Source organism: Pteropus vampyrus, unplaced genomic scaffold (genome assembly GCF_000151845.1).
Source record: "Pteropus vampyrus isolate Shadow unplaced genomic scaffold, Pvam_2.0 Scaffold106, whole genome shotgun sequence".
Classification (NCBI taxonomy): Eukaryota; Metazoa; Chordata; class Mammalia; order Chiroptera; family Pteropodidae; genus Pteropus; species Pteropus vampyrus.
The window spans coordinates 6,287,834-6,303,063 of NW_011888887.1; the positions used below are offsets into that span (position 1 = coordinate 6,287,834).

Here is a 15,230-nt window from a genome sequence, read left to right on the forward strand (position 1 = left end):
AGACTCTTCTCCCCCTCACTACATAAAAGAGGGCAGAGAAATGCAAAGAAAGTGATAATTGTCAGGTGTCTAGATATGGGGCCACTGCCCTCTAGTGTGTACTTTAAAATCTGCAAAATTCCTTTACCTACCCTGGTAAATCATAGATCCCAAAGACAGTAGAATAGAATAGAACATGAATCTCTGTTGAATCATCCAACAGAATCACTTAAAAACACTTTAAGAGAGTGAGATGTGATGGTCTCCCACCATCTCACTATCTGTTGGAGCCCACAGTCTTATCAGGCTCTAAAAATGGATTTGTTGTTCCAGTCCAACAGATTGCCAAAAGAACAGAAGAGATATTAAAAATATTTAACAACTGCTATGGCACAGCCACCAGTATTTAGAACAGATAACCACAAGATGCCAGCTGGCAGCAGTGCCGGGGGCCCCTGCAGGACCAGAATTTACTCCTAGAGGCTGAATCATGGTAGGCTTGGGGTTCCTGGAAAAGGGATGAGGTGGCTAGGAGAATAGGGGGCCTGGTACAGAAGTTTGCCGATATTTTTAACAAATGGTCATCAGTACTGGGGTGTTGTGGCTGGAATTAGCTCCGTGGAGGAGATTAGAGGACATAAGAACAACAAGCCAGCACGACCCAGCAGAGCAGAAGAGTGGCCCAGAGTCCAATAGCAAAGATCCCAAAGAGAGGATGCAGGGGTTCCTCATTTCCTACCAACAATGAGGAACATCCCTCTAATCCAGGACAGGGGCATGGCAGGGTGTCAGGAAACTCACTTTCTAATCTCAGTTCTCCTTCTGTGATATTAGGCAGATATTTTGATCTGGGCCTCGATATCCCCATTTTTTAGATGGAGAGATCAGACAGGTTTTTAAAGTACCCTTTCATCTCTAGGTAAGAATTATTGTCCTTTTTCATGATCTAGTATTTCTAAATGAATTCTACATACGAGATTATTCAGCATAATTCCCGCCCCCCCAGTTTTATTGAAATATAATAGACAATTAGTTGCTCATATTTACATTATACAATTCAATGAGTTTTTTTTTTTCAATTATAGCTAGCACATAATAATATAATAGTTTCAGTTTTATAGCATAGTGATTAGAGATCTATATAACTCATGAAGTGGTCACCCCAATAAATCTAGTACCCCTCTTCCCCCTTACATATTTTTTACAACACTGTTGACTATTTTCCTTATGCTACACTTTATATCTCCATATTTATTTTGTATCTATCCATTTGTGCTTCTTAATCCCTTTGCCCTTTCCACCGTTCTCCCCAAACCACTCCCCTATCTAGTAGCCCTCAAAATATTCTCTGTATCTATCAGTTTGTTTCCATTTTTTTCCTGTTGTTTATTTTGTTCTTTAGATTCCACATGTACTTGAAATCATGTGGTTATTGTCTTTATCTGAGTTACTTCATTCAGCGTAATACCCTTTAGGTCCATCTTTTTCCATCTCCTTCCTTTTACTCTGTGTGTGTCTTTTAATGTGAAGTGAGCTTCTCATAGGCAGCATATGTAGGAGTCTTGTTTTCTTATCCATTTCAGCCTCCCTATCTTTTGGTTGGAGCACTTAAGTCTTTTCCATTTGAGGTACTTGTTGATAGGAATGTAGTTATTACCATTCTTTATTCATGTTTTGACACATATTTTTTCTTCTTAAAGAGGTCCCTCCAACAATTCTTATAATACTGGCTTGGTGTTGATGAATTCCTTTAGCTTTTTTGTGTGTGTATCTGGGAAGCTCTTAATCTAAATGATAGCTCTGCTGGATAAAGTATTCTTGGTTATAGATCTTGGGTTTTCATCATGTTGAATATTTTGTGCCAAGCCCTTCTGTCCTGCATAGTTTCTTTTGAGAAATCAGCTGTTAGTCTTATGGGTGCTCCCTTGTAGGTAACTAACTGCTTTTCTTTTGCTGCTTTTAAGATCTTCTCTTTGTATTTAACCTTTGGCATTTTAATTATGATGTGTCTTGGTGTGGGCCTCTTTGGATTCATTTTTTGGGAGGGACTCTCTGAAGTTCCTGGGGTTATATGTCTATTTCCTTCACCAGGTTAGGGATGTTTCCTTCATTATTTCTTCAAATATATATTCAACTTCTTGTTCTCCCTCTTCAGGTACCCCTATGACACAGATGTTTATTATCCTTAATTTTGTCCCACAGGCTCCTTAAATTATTATTATATTCTTGAATACTTTTTTCTTGCTATTCTGATTGGGTGTCCTTGGCTTTCTCATCCTTTATATTGGTGGTTCGATCCTCTTCTTCATCTACTCTGTTGATTCCCTCTAATATACTCTTCACCTCAGATAATATGTTCTTCATTTCTGACTGTTTCCATTTTATAATTTCCATTTCCATTTTTATAATTTTTTTAAATCTCTTTGTTAAAGTTCTCACTAAGTTCATCTACACTTCCCTTAATTTCATTGAGAATCTTTAAAACCAGTGTTTTGAACTCTGCATCTGTTAGGTTGCTTGACTCTATTTTTCCTTGATCTCTGTTCTGTTTTTTTTCATATAGTTTCTCCTTGTTTACCTATTTTGGCTGCCTCTCTGTGTCAGTTTCTATGTACCAAGCAAAGTTCCTAAGTCTCCCAGTGTTATTACCATGGTTTTGTGTAGTAGGTGTCCAGTGGCACAGTCCTGAGGTGGATTCAGCTATAGGTCAAGTTCAGCCCCAGCCTGTGCCCCTACAGGGCCACCTGTTAAGATTCAGCAAACAATCCACAGATGCTGTGCTTGCAGTTGCCTCAAGAGGCCACACCAGAAACGGAAGTCAGTTGCTACTAGTGTGAGTCTTGGAGCTTCTCAGCAAGTGGCACAGAATTTGCTGAGGGCACTGGATGTGGCTTATGTAGGGGGTGAGTTGGGGGAGGCAAAGTTTCAGGGAATCCTCTGGGCAGAGTGACCTCTGTTATCCAGTTTGATGACATCTCAGCTATGGCAGTGCTGCCTCCACACACTGGGAGGTGGGAGGGCTCAAAAGAGGAACAATGGATACCATCATCATTTCTGCCTGGGAGAGATCCTTGCCTCTGATCCTCGCTCAAACAACTCAATGTCCCCCTATAAGTCCTTGGTGCCCCGCAAGCAGCCAACTGGAGCTGGTGCTCTGAGTGAGCAGGCCCATCACTGCAAAACTCCAGTTGCAGACAGGGCCCCTTTAACAGGAACATCTACACCTGCAGTCTGCAGCTGCCGTAGCCCTGGTCTCACTCAGTTGCTGGGGACCGGGCAGCCTCGTGTCTTTGCCATCCCCCACCCCCTCCAACTGTTGCACGATGATTTCTTATTTCTCTCCTTGGTTGTAGGACTTCTGTTCATCTAGACCCCAGGTGACTCTGTTTTCTGTTTGCTCCATGTTTCTGTCTCAACTGTGATGTGGTTGCAAGAGGGGATGAATGAAGCTCCTATTGTATATGCCATTTTGCCTAGTCTCCAGCATAATTTTTGATGATGACAATATCTTTGAGACAGCTCCTAGCTCATAAAAAAGTGCTCAGTAAATATCTTGAAAAGTGCTTGAGAGATCTGATTTCTTCATAATTTTTTAAGTTTCTGTTTCCAAATTCTACCCCAAACTTATCCACTTGGAAGTAACTCTCGAAATTTGTTTCTGATAATTAGATGAGGAAAACAGCTTCTACTATTTATTGAGCACCTACTTGCATGAGGCATTGGATTAAGCAATTTATTCCTACTTTATGAGAATGTAGAGGCTGAAAGAGGTTTACTGACTTGTCCAAAGTCAGATGTAAGAGCATAGTGGGTATCACTGAGGTCCACATCCTTAGTTACCCTGCTCAAGAGCTTCATGTGTGACAAGGTTCCCACCAGTTATTGCGGAAGTGTGAAAAGCAAAAGCAATTGTAAATTCTTCCATTAAGTAAAATTAATTTTTTCCCTTATTTACTAATTCAGAGATACCTATCTACTTTTGGTGCCAAAAAGTCCTTTCTTTTATGAAATGATGGTGATATTAGATAGTAGGTAGATTGGCTTCTGATTTTTGGCGACATAAAAAGTTGGCAAGTCTCAATCTTTTGCAACTTTACTGGTACATGAAGTTGCAATATCTGGGAGCCATTCCTACAATATGAACATTTATTGTGCAGGTATTTGGTTCATTGTCAAGATTAAAAGCGTCTGAAGGATGGTATAAAAGCCTTTTGTACATCTTATTGATGAAAATTTGTTGATAAGGAGTGCTATGTTATCTCTTCACAATCTAAACAGACTATAGAGGGAAAAAAAAGGATTCCTCTGGCCATTGTATAAGTTAGTCAGTCCTTCTATTTATGACAAAGGCATAGAGAAAGCAGAAGCTAAGTTAAGAGCAGAGAAAAAAAAAACTAACAGTAAGCTCAGTTTTTGCTAAACAAAAACAGAGTAGCTCTCCAGGAAACAAACAAAAAAATATTAATTTAAACCACAGAGCCTGTATTTTCAGATTTTATATTAAGAATAATAATAATAATAGTAACAGCAACTATCCTTTAAGAGCATCTTCATTTTTACAAATAAAGAAAAACCGCCATCGAACTTAAAGTTCTTCCCCCAAAAGTATTGTAATTTCAATAAGATGTTAGAACTTAATCTCCAATATATTACTAATGAGTATTTTAGAAATTTAAAAGTACTTGTGAAGACTTATTAATAACTCAGTCTCTATGAAGTTAGTCAAATGATTAAACCAAAAAGAAGATTCTTATCTATCTTGCCACCACGACACAGATTTCTTACTTATTCACGCACATATGAAGATTTTTCTGTATTGGTTGAAATGTGTAGATAAAGTATTCCCCAACATAATATAACTATGGACTTTGCATTAAGTAAAGTTTGGTTAATAATGAATTATGCTAATAATTATTATCATATAAATTTGTGTGATAATAGTCACCATTTAAATTCAACTTCCAACACCTAGATGTTATAACCAGCCTAAAGAGAAAAAGCTGCTTGGACTATTGGATAAACAGAGTTGCAGAACTTGCTATATCTGTTTTTAAATTCACGTTTATGCAGAACTCATAACTATCTTTTTTCTCCTTTAAAAATATAAATCACTTTTGCAAAAAAGTGAAAGTGTGAAATTAAATCATAAAATGGGCTAAGTTGAAGCAAAATTGTCCAAAGTATTCTGAAGGAAACTGGCCTTGAGCAGCAGGATGCAGAAGGCAGACACTGCTATCTCTACCCATGTAGCAATGAGGCAACTGTGCTTACAATGTCATCATTTGAAATGTTAGGGAAAACTCATGAAATGAGCACTTTCCCAGAAATAGCTGGCATTTCTATAACTAACAACACAAAGCCAAATGTATTCACCCCTCTATCTAACCAAATTTATTTATTTTTTGAAATTCAGTTTCAATCACTTGGAAGTGATGATTCAAGATTCTGAAATTGTTTTTTTTTTTTTATCAACTCCACAGAGCTTTCTTGTAGCCCCTCCTAAAAATTCAATATTTTATTTCTATTGTCCCACTTCTATGAAAAGCTAATTGGTGATAAGCATGCCCTATGCTTAAGAATTTCTTGTCCTTTGATTCTGAACAATGCCCAGAAGAGAGTGCGCCCAGAACAACCAGCCTTGCTCTAACCAAAGCCAGGACACACCCTCTTGACCAAAGGTAAACCCAAATCTGGCAAGTACTGTAATGATTAAAGTATCTTTAAATTACAAAAGGAGAAATGGAACGTTCCCTATATTAAAAGCAATTCAGGAATACATAAAAATAATTGGTGAAGACCTTTTAAATGAGGAAAGGCAGGGAGACAAATGATGACTAACTTTTCAGCAACTTTCTGTATTGCTTTAAATACTTTATATCTTATGCATGACTTCTTTTACAGTATGTTTATATTTAATTAACATCAGTTAATTAATATCTTTATTAATAAAATTAGTAAAGTTGATAAGGAATACTTTATAAAAAACAAGTCGCATGGCTGGAAGGATTTATCAAGAAATTGATATTTTGTTCAGGAATTTGTCAGTTTTGTAGCTAGAAAATAAAACTTCAGTTGTTTTATATTTTATAATACTTAAATATGTCACTACTCAGACTCCATAACATTGCAATTTATATTTGCACTCTTCCTTGAAATACAAATCTTTGGAGAGAAAATCTATCAGAGAATAGGCGGTATATCTTTTCCATTGCATTTCTTTTTCACTAATCTCTTGATAGCTTTATGAATAAGGCTCAGCGTGTACTGACAGTTTCGCCCCTGCTCTGTAGTGGCTTTGCTGATAGCTTTATGAATAAGGCTCAGCGTGTACTGACAGTTTCGCCCCTGCTCTGTAGTGGCTTGGTACTGAGTCAACTTAGTGAAGATGGAACTATATTTTCCAGAGTTCTCTTTCCTGTATGATTCTGTATGGCCATGAGAGACATTTTGTGTGAAATCCAGAAGGTAGAAGTGAAGAAGTCATATTTTTTATGCTCTGAAAGCTGTTGCTCATCTGCTGCTTGTCTTCGGGTGTGCCAGGTTTGCTTCTCCCTCAGGGTCTCTGAATCCTGGGCCAGGTGTGTGTGCAGCTCCATAGTTATGGGTGCCAGCTCCTCCTATAGGTCACCCACAGCACAGAGGTTGGACATGGTAAAACAAAGAAGTGGGTTCCAGTTTGTCTTCCTGGGTCTCAGTTTGTCCTCATGTATTGCAGCTTGTACTTGCTCTCCTCTACACCCAGCCTTCCTTCTTGTCTGCTGATCTGAAAGACTTATAGTAACATCAGGCTCAACACTAGATGCAGAATCAACAACCTGCATAGATTGCTCTACCAGCTTCCACATTCATGTAGGGTCTACTCCTTATAATAAATCCTTTTTTCTATACATGTGTAGCCATTCTGTTTCTCAGATAAAACTCTAACTGTTACAAGCTTCTACCTATGTCATCTTGTTGCTTTTGCAACTCAAGCAATGTGTTAGGCCTCAAAGTCATATCATCCACTATTTTAGTAACAAGATAAGACAGGTATTTAGTGGTAGAAGAAAAGAAAGAGATGCGTAAAGAGGTAAAAGCTAGTGTAGGAAGCTCCTAGAAGCTTCTCTATGCTAAAAATGCTTGTGTCAGTTATCAATTTATCACCTCTCACCTCCAAATTCCCCCTTCCATGCCCTGCTTTGTGATACTAAAGCTGCACCCTGTAAACATTTCTCCTTTGTCAATAGGGGGCACTTGGGGGGACTCTGGAGGAAGAAGGGAATTCTTGTCCTGGTTCTATTGTGCTTGCCACTGCTTGCTCTTGTGGAGGGTGGAAGTCAGTAGCACAGAACATCCAGTGGTGCTCACACCTAATAAGTTTCAATGGTGCCATTGGCGGGGCTTCTCAGTGGATTTTGCCGCTACTGCACCAGGCAGTTTCCCAGGGAATCCTCTGGCACCTCAGCCAGCATCTTCTCAGTGATGCTCAGTGAGTCTTGCAGATGCCCCATTGGGTGGCATCCTAGCAAGTTGGGCTAACACTCCAGAGTAGGGGGCCCCAACCTTTTTGGCACCAGAGACCGGTGCACCTATGAAAATCTAATGCCCAATGATCTGAGGTGAAGATGAAGTGGTGATCCTGGCGCTAGGGAGCAGCTGCAAATAAAGATGAAGCTTTGCGCCCTCGCCCGCCGCTCACCTGCTGTGAGGCCCAATTCCTAATAGGCCACAGACTAGTACTGGTCCATGGCCCAGGGGTAGGGGACCCCTGCTCCAGAGGGCTAGATTCCTGCTCACAAGCCCTGTCCTGCAGCATCTCAGGGATCTTCTCTGCCATCCAGTGGGCCCCAGCCACTTCCTTCCAATGGGGTCTGGAGAGAACAGGGCCCTCTTCTAAATGTGTTTCTTCCTTGGTATTCTATCTCAGCTTTAGAGGGAGTAACTGCTCTTTACCTATGCCAATCCTATATTCATTAGAATTTTATTTACTCCTTAATAGGTAATCCCTGCTACTAGTTAATAATTTTTTATGTTAAACTTTCCTTGTGTGAATTACTGTGTGCTCTCCATCCCTGAACTGGACACTGATAAAAAGCCTTTTGCTCTTAAAAGCTATTAAAACAAACAAACAAACAAACAAACAAACAAACCAGAATTTAATTTTATTAGTTTAGGATTTCTTTTAAAAGGAACATAAATTATTCTTAATGTGAGTATATAAGTGAAAGCATTGCCCAAATATGCAGTTTAGAGAGATTATTTGCTTTCTTTGGGTAAGGAGCACTTCTCAAACTGGGCTCCATAGACCTCTGTGGGCAGACCTTGTGTCGACTATTGCTATGAAACAAACCATCCTAAGCACAACGGTTAAAATAACAATTATTTATTATTTCTCATACTTGACAGGAGGACTCCAACATCACACAACAAATGATAAAAATATAGGAAAAAGTGAAGAATTAGGGGTCAAATACATTCTCCCACAGGGTCAAGGACATTATCAAGGGTCCGCAAGTTTAGATAATATTTTAAATTTTTATTTTCAATTCAGTGAGAAAATCAATAATGTAATCACTGTCAAAGGACTTGAATGCCTGTATTTTTCTTATTTATTCAATGTGTTTCAATGAATAGTCACTATCATTGATTATATGTTTGTCATCAATTTTTATAGCCAGAGAAGTATGCAAACTGTTAAGTGTATAGTTTATGAATTTCAGTAATGTGAACACTCCTGCTTGAGCTGGGTCCTCAATATTTAAGGGAGTGTTTCTCAAACTGAACACTGTAGAGGTCAGCTCAGGCAGTTTCAAAGCTTCTCCAATAATGCACAAAGTGAACCTGGCTATGGGAAGCCCAGGGGATGAGTTGTCCTCTGATCAGGAGAGATGGGCAAACAGAATGAAATCCAAGAGATTATTGGAGAGGCTAAGAACCAAGGAGCCATACAAAGGTAGGAAACATCCCACTCCTGCAGTTTTCAATAGTAGGTTTGCTGCAGAAAACTAGTGGGCCATGAATCCTGAACCCATCAGAGTGGATGGGTACCACTAAATTTTGATCAATGTGTTTTGAGCAACGTCAATTTTGATCAAAATAAATTTGATCAGTTTCTTGTTATCACCCATACTGCAATGGTGTGTTTGTCCTGAAACAAGCTGTACTGATATAGTACAGAGAAAGTCTAGCTTGCTGCAAATTATTTGTAACAGCATAGCATAAGTCCAGGCCCATGCCAAAGAAAGATGACATATTTATTGATGTTTGCCTAGTCTCCTGAGCATGCAGGAAGGCAAGATTAGGATAGTTGATGGTTCTATTCAAACTGAGCAAGAATGTCCTTGCAGGTGAACAAGTGACAAACAGTGCAATAACTATGAGTACTTTTACAGGTATATGAGACATAGTCATACTCTAGGTGTGATGGTGTGTGAATGTGTGCATTTTTAATTCATTTTAAATTTTATAATAGTTTCACATTTACAGAGAAGTTGCAAAGATAGAACAGAAAATCCTCATATCCCTCATACCCAGTTTCCCTTATTATTAATATCTTCACTATTATGGTATAGCTGTCACAATTAATGAACCACAATTGACACATTATTAATTAAAGCCTGTAACTGATTCATTAGTTTGTACCTAATGTCCCATTCAGATTATCACATTACATTTAGCAGTCATATCTTCTTAGGCTCCTCTCAGCTATGACAGTTCCTCTTTCTCAGACTTTCCTTGCTTTTGATGTCCTTGGCAGTCTCAAAGAGTACTGGTCAGGTATTTTGTAGAATGTCCTTTAACTGGACTTTGTCTGATGATTGTATTTTAATTATTGCTGGCATATTTAGGATTGTTAGTTTCTTCAAACATGGCCACCAAAAATGTCAGAATTGGAAAATGTGGCTCAAATACACACAAAAAAATCTGAAAACCAGTGGTCTACATCAAAACAGACTGTATATATATGTAGGATAAGTGAACCACATGTCTGTTCCACATTCGAACTTCAGTGTCAAGAAGCAAGGTAGGTTTATGGACATTACCACAGAGATTGGATAGCAATCTCAATTTATAAACTATGTGTCACTCAAAATGGCCCAGGCCATCAGCCATCCACCCTGGTTCCCCAGAGCTAACTTAAAAGGGAAGACAATAGCTTTCCAACCATAGCTCATCATTGTAAATGATTCATCTCAAGGCAAAAGGGAAGGTTAAACTAAGCATAATGGAATTCTAAGTTGTGCCATAGTTTTCAAGAGAAAATATTTTAAAAGTACAAGTAGAAATGATAATCAAATGTTCGATGAACTATTTTTCTGTTTGTTTTTCAAATGAGTAAAGTCCAAATTAGAGAACAGAAAGGATTATATCCTGTTAATTTGTAATGTCTGGTAGCATAGAAGTACTCTAGTTCTGGAAGTCTATTGTAGATATTCTAGTAAGTGAATCTGTACAAATTACACACCAAAGACACTTTTTAAGCATCTACTCTGCTCTTCATGATGAGTAAAGTCACCAATAAATCATAAATGTTTGGAGCACTTAACATTATTGCAATGCTGGAAATGCTTATTAGCTCAATACAAAAGACAATATCGATATGTCCCCTGGAGCTCAAAATTAAAATGTTTTCATTGGAATATACACATAGGCTTAAAGATTTCTGTGAACCAGAAAGTACTCACCGTGTTGGCCAGTTCTAGATAGCTTCCTCCTACAGACTTGCCAAAATGTGGGGACTGTGTAAGCAGTTTGTGGAGAGCAGTAGCCTGCTGATGCAAAGAGCTTCCGCCATACTCAAGAAGCTTCTGTAGGGCCGACTGACTCTGCAAGTCTGGGCTTTGGAGGTCCCTGGCACCCGAGTCATATTCCCAGCTCTCCCTGGCCGCTGATAAGGCACCTAGGAGAGGCAGAATAAAATAAAAAAGATGATTTCTTCATTAGTCTGTGGGTGGCCAATAGGCAATGATTTGGAACCTTCTAATGCTTTCACATGCCAGCATGTCAGAACACATGTGGCGCTCAGGCTGCACGCTAAGCACTTTCCCCTTCAAACTGACACATGGGGAGCCTGGAGATAAGAGCAGTTTTAGGCAAAGTGTTGAGAAATAACTCTCCAATGAATGTGTGCCCTGCAAACAGAAATGTTTAGGAAAAAAGCACTGGAGAGCCAAGAAAAAGGAATCCAGGTCAGAGTCACATCTGTCTGTGATTTACACAGGGTTACTGTATGATTAGCCTTCTTACTGTAATCCTTTTTCCCAGCTATGGAAGAAGGAAGCAAGTGAAAAGATAGAAAGTTAAGATACGGCACTTTATCATAATTTTCTGGTGCTGATATATTCTTACTAGGAAGAAGTTGCAGGAAGCTAGGCTGTATCTGCCAGTTAGGTGTAGCCATGCTTTGAGGATGTGCTCTGAGTGATAGAATATAAATAGAAGTGATAAGCATCACTTCAGAACCTGGCTCATAAAACCCCTAGTGTGTGATTCTCCACACCCTTTGCCTTCGGGCTCATTCAGATGGGCATGACACCCCGGGAAGTCATGTGGTACAGATGGTGAAACCACAAGATGGAAGAGGCCAGGGTCCCTGAATTACCTCCTGCAGCAGGACTGTCTGTTGATACTGGGCACCCTATTTTGACTTTATATTATTAGAAAAGGGAAACTTCTTTTATGTTTGAGTAACTGTAGATTTTTGGTTTGTTTTTGAGAGCAGCTAGTATTACCTTAAGTATTATAGCAGATCACAACCTAATAAAAGATGCTAATAATTATAATACAATAGGAAAGTACAACAAAACAGTAGACCTAGAGGAAGAGTAGCTAACCTAGTCCCCTGGAGTGGGGTGGCAATATTCAGGAAAAGCTTATGGGAGGAGAAAGCCTAATGCTTCAATTCTCACTTCTGCTAAAAAAAAAAAAAAAAAAAAAAAATTAGGGTAAAGCCCACTTCCTTGTGTTGCTCACTACTGAATAGAAGTCCCTTGTGTGTGCAGCTAGTTAGTGGAGCCTGGATCACATGTCTCTCAAATGCAAGGGAGGCTGGAAAATTTGTTTTCTGGATGCTAGTTTGAGGAGGTTGAATTTGTAAGGGGAGACCATTCCTAAACATAGGAAGGGTAGTCAAAAGGCCTGATCAGCCAGAAAACATAACAAAGGTCTACACACAGGCACTGTGCTCGGTGCTGCAGGTATAGTGGTGAGTACAGTAAATTGCAGTTCCTGCCTGTGGAGTTTTCATTTTGGTGGGTCTTTAATACATGACTTTATATGACAAAAAAAGAAACTCATTAAAATGATTAGATTTGTACTATGAAATGAAAACATATACAGATTACTCTACAATTTCCTATATGTATAATTACATATAGCAAACTACAAATTATGTACAATCGGCTCTGATATGAATTACCAATCTCCCCTTATTGAGTATTGGGGAATTTACTCAATGTAATGAGGAAAACTGTCTTTGTTGGTGTTTCCCTCTACACTTAATGTTCTGCTGATCTTCATTCAGTCTGACTCAACACTCTTTCTGTATAGTGCTGTATAGCTGAGGTGACACATCTTTGTATCAAAGCAGACAGTTATGTCACTCTGTCTTGAAGTTTATTTTAATATTAAAGTCTATCAGCTATATTGCAAGGGCGGTTTTGCTTTCCTTCAACACAGACTTCAAAATGTCACGCCTCCCTCCCCATTCTTCTCTGCAGGATCTCTGTCATCTGCCTAGTTGCCTCACGTTTCCTATCCTGGCCCCAGTAATATATAGTAAGAAGACTGATTGAGGTCAGAGTTGAAAAATGGGTTGAATCACACATGGCCTTATATCTGATATATAAGTCAAATAAACATAGGGTTGGGCCCTGGCCTTGTATGTTTTACCACAGTATCACCAGTACCTTGCACATGGCCTGCAACATTGTAGGCATTTAATATACATTTACTGAATGGATTGCTGAATTATCTATTATTATAGTACCGTAGAGTTTCACTTCTTAATAGGGAAAAAGCAACATGGAGATTAATTTTTAAAATCAAAATAAATTATGCACTCACACTTTTCTTTATGCAAACAGGAAGCCTCATTTTTAAATAATAAAATTATTATTGGATAGATGGCCCAAGGAAGCTTCATTTTAATTGATTATGCTGTATTAACAGACCCAAATCCAGTTTCTGGCAGAGTCACATAATCAGGTGAGCCAAGCTCCATGTTAACCAGCAAGATCAAAAGGCCCTCACACTACAACCTAACAATTTTGGCTGAAGCGATGCTGAGGAACTCAGATTTTCTGCTATGGAGCCAAATCAATCCTATTAGCATAAATATAAATGGACCCTAAAAAGGGAAGTGCATTTTTTTTTAGTACAGTAGACTATTTCCAAAGCTTTTAATCTGTGATCATATCAGATTTTTCTGAATAAAAACCAACATCCTGAGGCAAAAATTAGTCATTTAATTGGGATGATCTCACTGAAAAAAATGTAGGTCTGGTAACCATCTACTTTTTGCTCTTTGAAACATCATGGTACCTGATGTTTCTAGGCTTATACTCAGCCTCTTGCTAGCCTCTCTTCACTCCCTCACTAACCTCAAAAAAAAAAAAAAAAAAGCTTTCTTGTCCATAATGTAGACACCATAACAGTTCTCTTGTCCCAATGCTCACTAGACTCTTTGTATTTCTTCTTGTAAGGACACGAATCCCACCACAAGGGCCACATCATCATGACCTCATCTGGCTCTAATTACCTTCCAAGAGACTCATCTCCAAAAACCATCACACTGAGGGTTAGCACTTCAATATGTGAACTTGGAGGGGACACACACATTCTGTCTATAACAACCACTGAGCAGTAAGGAAACTGACTGCACAGTATCCTTTAAATACCAAAGGCCAAAGCACTCCTTGGGGCTAGAGGTCTCTGCACACACAGAATCAAAGGAGGCCACCATTTCTGCCACTATAATCCTACAGGGTGCTCTGCAGTAATGGGCAAATTGTATTTTTTTTTTTACCAGAATATTTAGTATTTAAAGGTGACAGAGCACAGATTTTAAATGATTCACTTATCAGTAAAGCACAGGAAACAAGTGGCATTTTGACATGTTCATAAAATGCATCACTGGGAAAACTCAGCTCTTAGAAAGAATGCTGGAACAGAAAATCTGCCAAACACTGAGATCCTTGCTCTGCTGGGTACTTGGCAGCTACTTGCTAGTGCTTTAATCCCATCTTCACAGTGCCACCCAAGTTTGGCTCCAAGGCTTGTAATTACTATGCTTATTCTCCAAAGGCACTATGCCATCCTCCCAGGGGCTAAGCCCCCTGTGAAAATAAGGCAATCCAAAGCATTAGAATACCTCAACTTCCCCTTAAAGACAGTAACAACAATCATGATACCTAATAGAGCTGGGCACTGTTCTAAGCATCTTACATATATTATCTTATTTAGTCCTACCCACAGTCTATATACGACTAAATAATTTTTACTAGTTTTTGAAGAGGACATATTTTTTTTTTCTGCTTAATTTTGTAGATATTGCTCGTTTGCAGAGATTAGTGGTAAAAAGCTGGGATTTTGCAGACAGATATTGTAGGGTCAAATCAAAAGTCACTATGACCAGCTATGTGACTTCAAGCATGTTATTTAACCTACCTTTCAGTTTCCTCATCTTTAAAATAAGGATAATAACATGTACTTCATAGAGGTGTTGTGAAAATTAAATAAGATTAAAATATGTAGAACATATTAGACAATGCCTGACATATGATAAATGGATCAAGGCTCATTAGCAATTATCTGGTCACACTTCACAATTTTAGTTATTTGGAATCCATTTTGGACAACTTAATAGGGAAAAAATACGTAGGGGAAATGTATACTCTCCCGGCTTCTGAAAGTTACCTGTTAAATTACTAATTCTTAACAAACTTTTGGCACCTAACTGGTGGCTAAAATTTCATCGATAGTTTGTACTTAATATTAGCTTTATTGTAAAGACAATGAAAATAAGCAATTAGGTCAGGGCCAAAGTTATGTTTCTCTGAGTATGGAATATTCCTTAATAAGTCAAAGTTTTTGTTTCTTGGGTTTGATACTTTGCTTCCCTATTCTACTTGGCCAACTCTTACCTCCACACCTGGCCATTCTAAAACTTGCGGACAGCACCATGAGGATATCTGCACAGTCCAACAGCAGAAGTGGCAGGTGCCAAAAAGCAGAACAGGTATGACTTATTCATCAGAGTTGTGCTCTGGCCA

At 38.7% G+C, this 15,230-nt stretch overlaps 1 protein-coding gene across 2 annotated transcripts in view; it reads right to left on the reverse strand.

Annotated features, from left to right (window-relative positions):
- Positions 1-15,230, reverse strand: part of MCC (mutated in colorectal cancers) — a 398,889-nt gene that overhangs the window by 291,340 nt on the left and 92,319 nt on the right. For both annotated transcript variants that reach the window (XM_011365176.2, XM_011365177.2), the window contains exon 3: positions 10,644-10,858. In XM_011365176.2, coding sequence (XP_011363478.1) covers positions 10,644-10,858 — 215 coding nt within the window. The remainder of the gene's footprint in view (positions 1-10,643; positions 10,859-15,230) is intronic.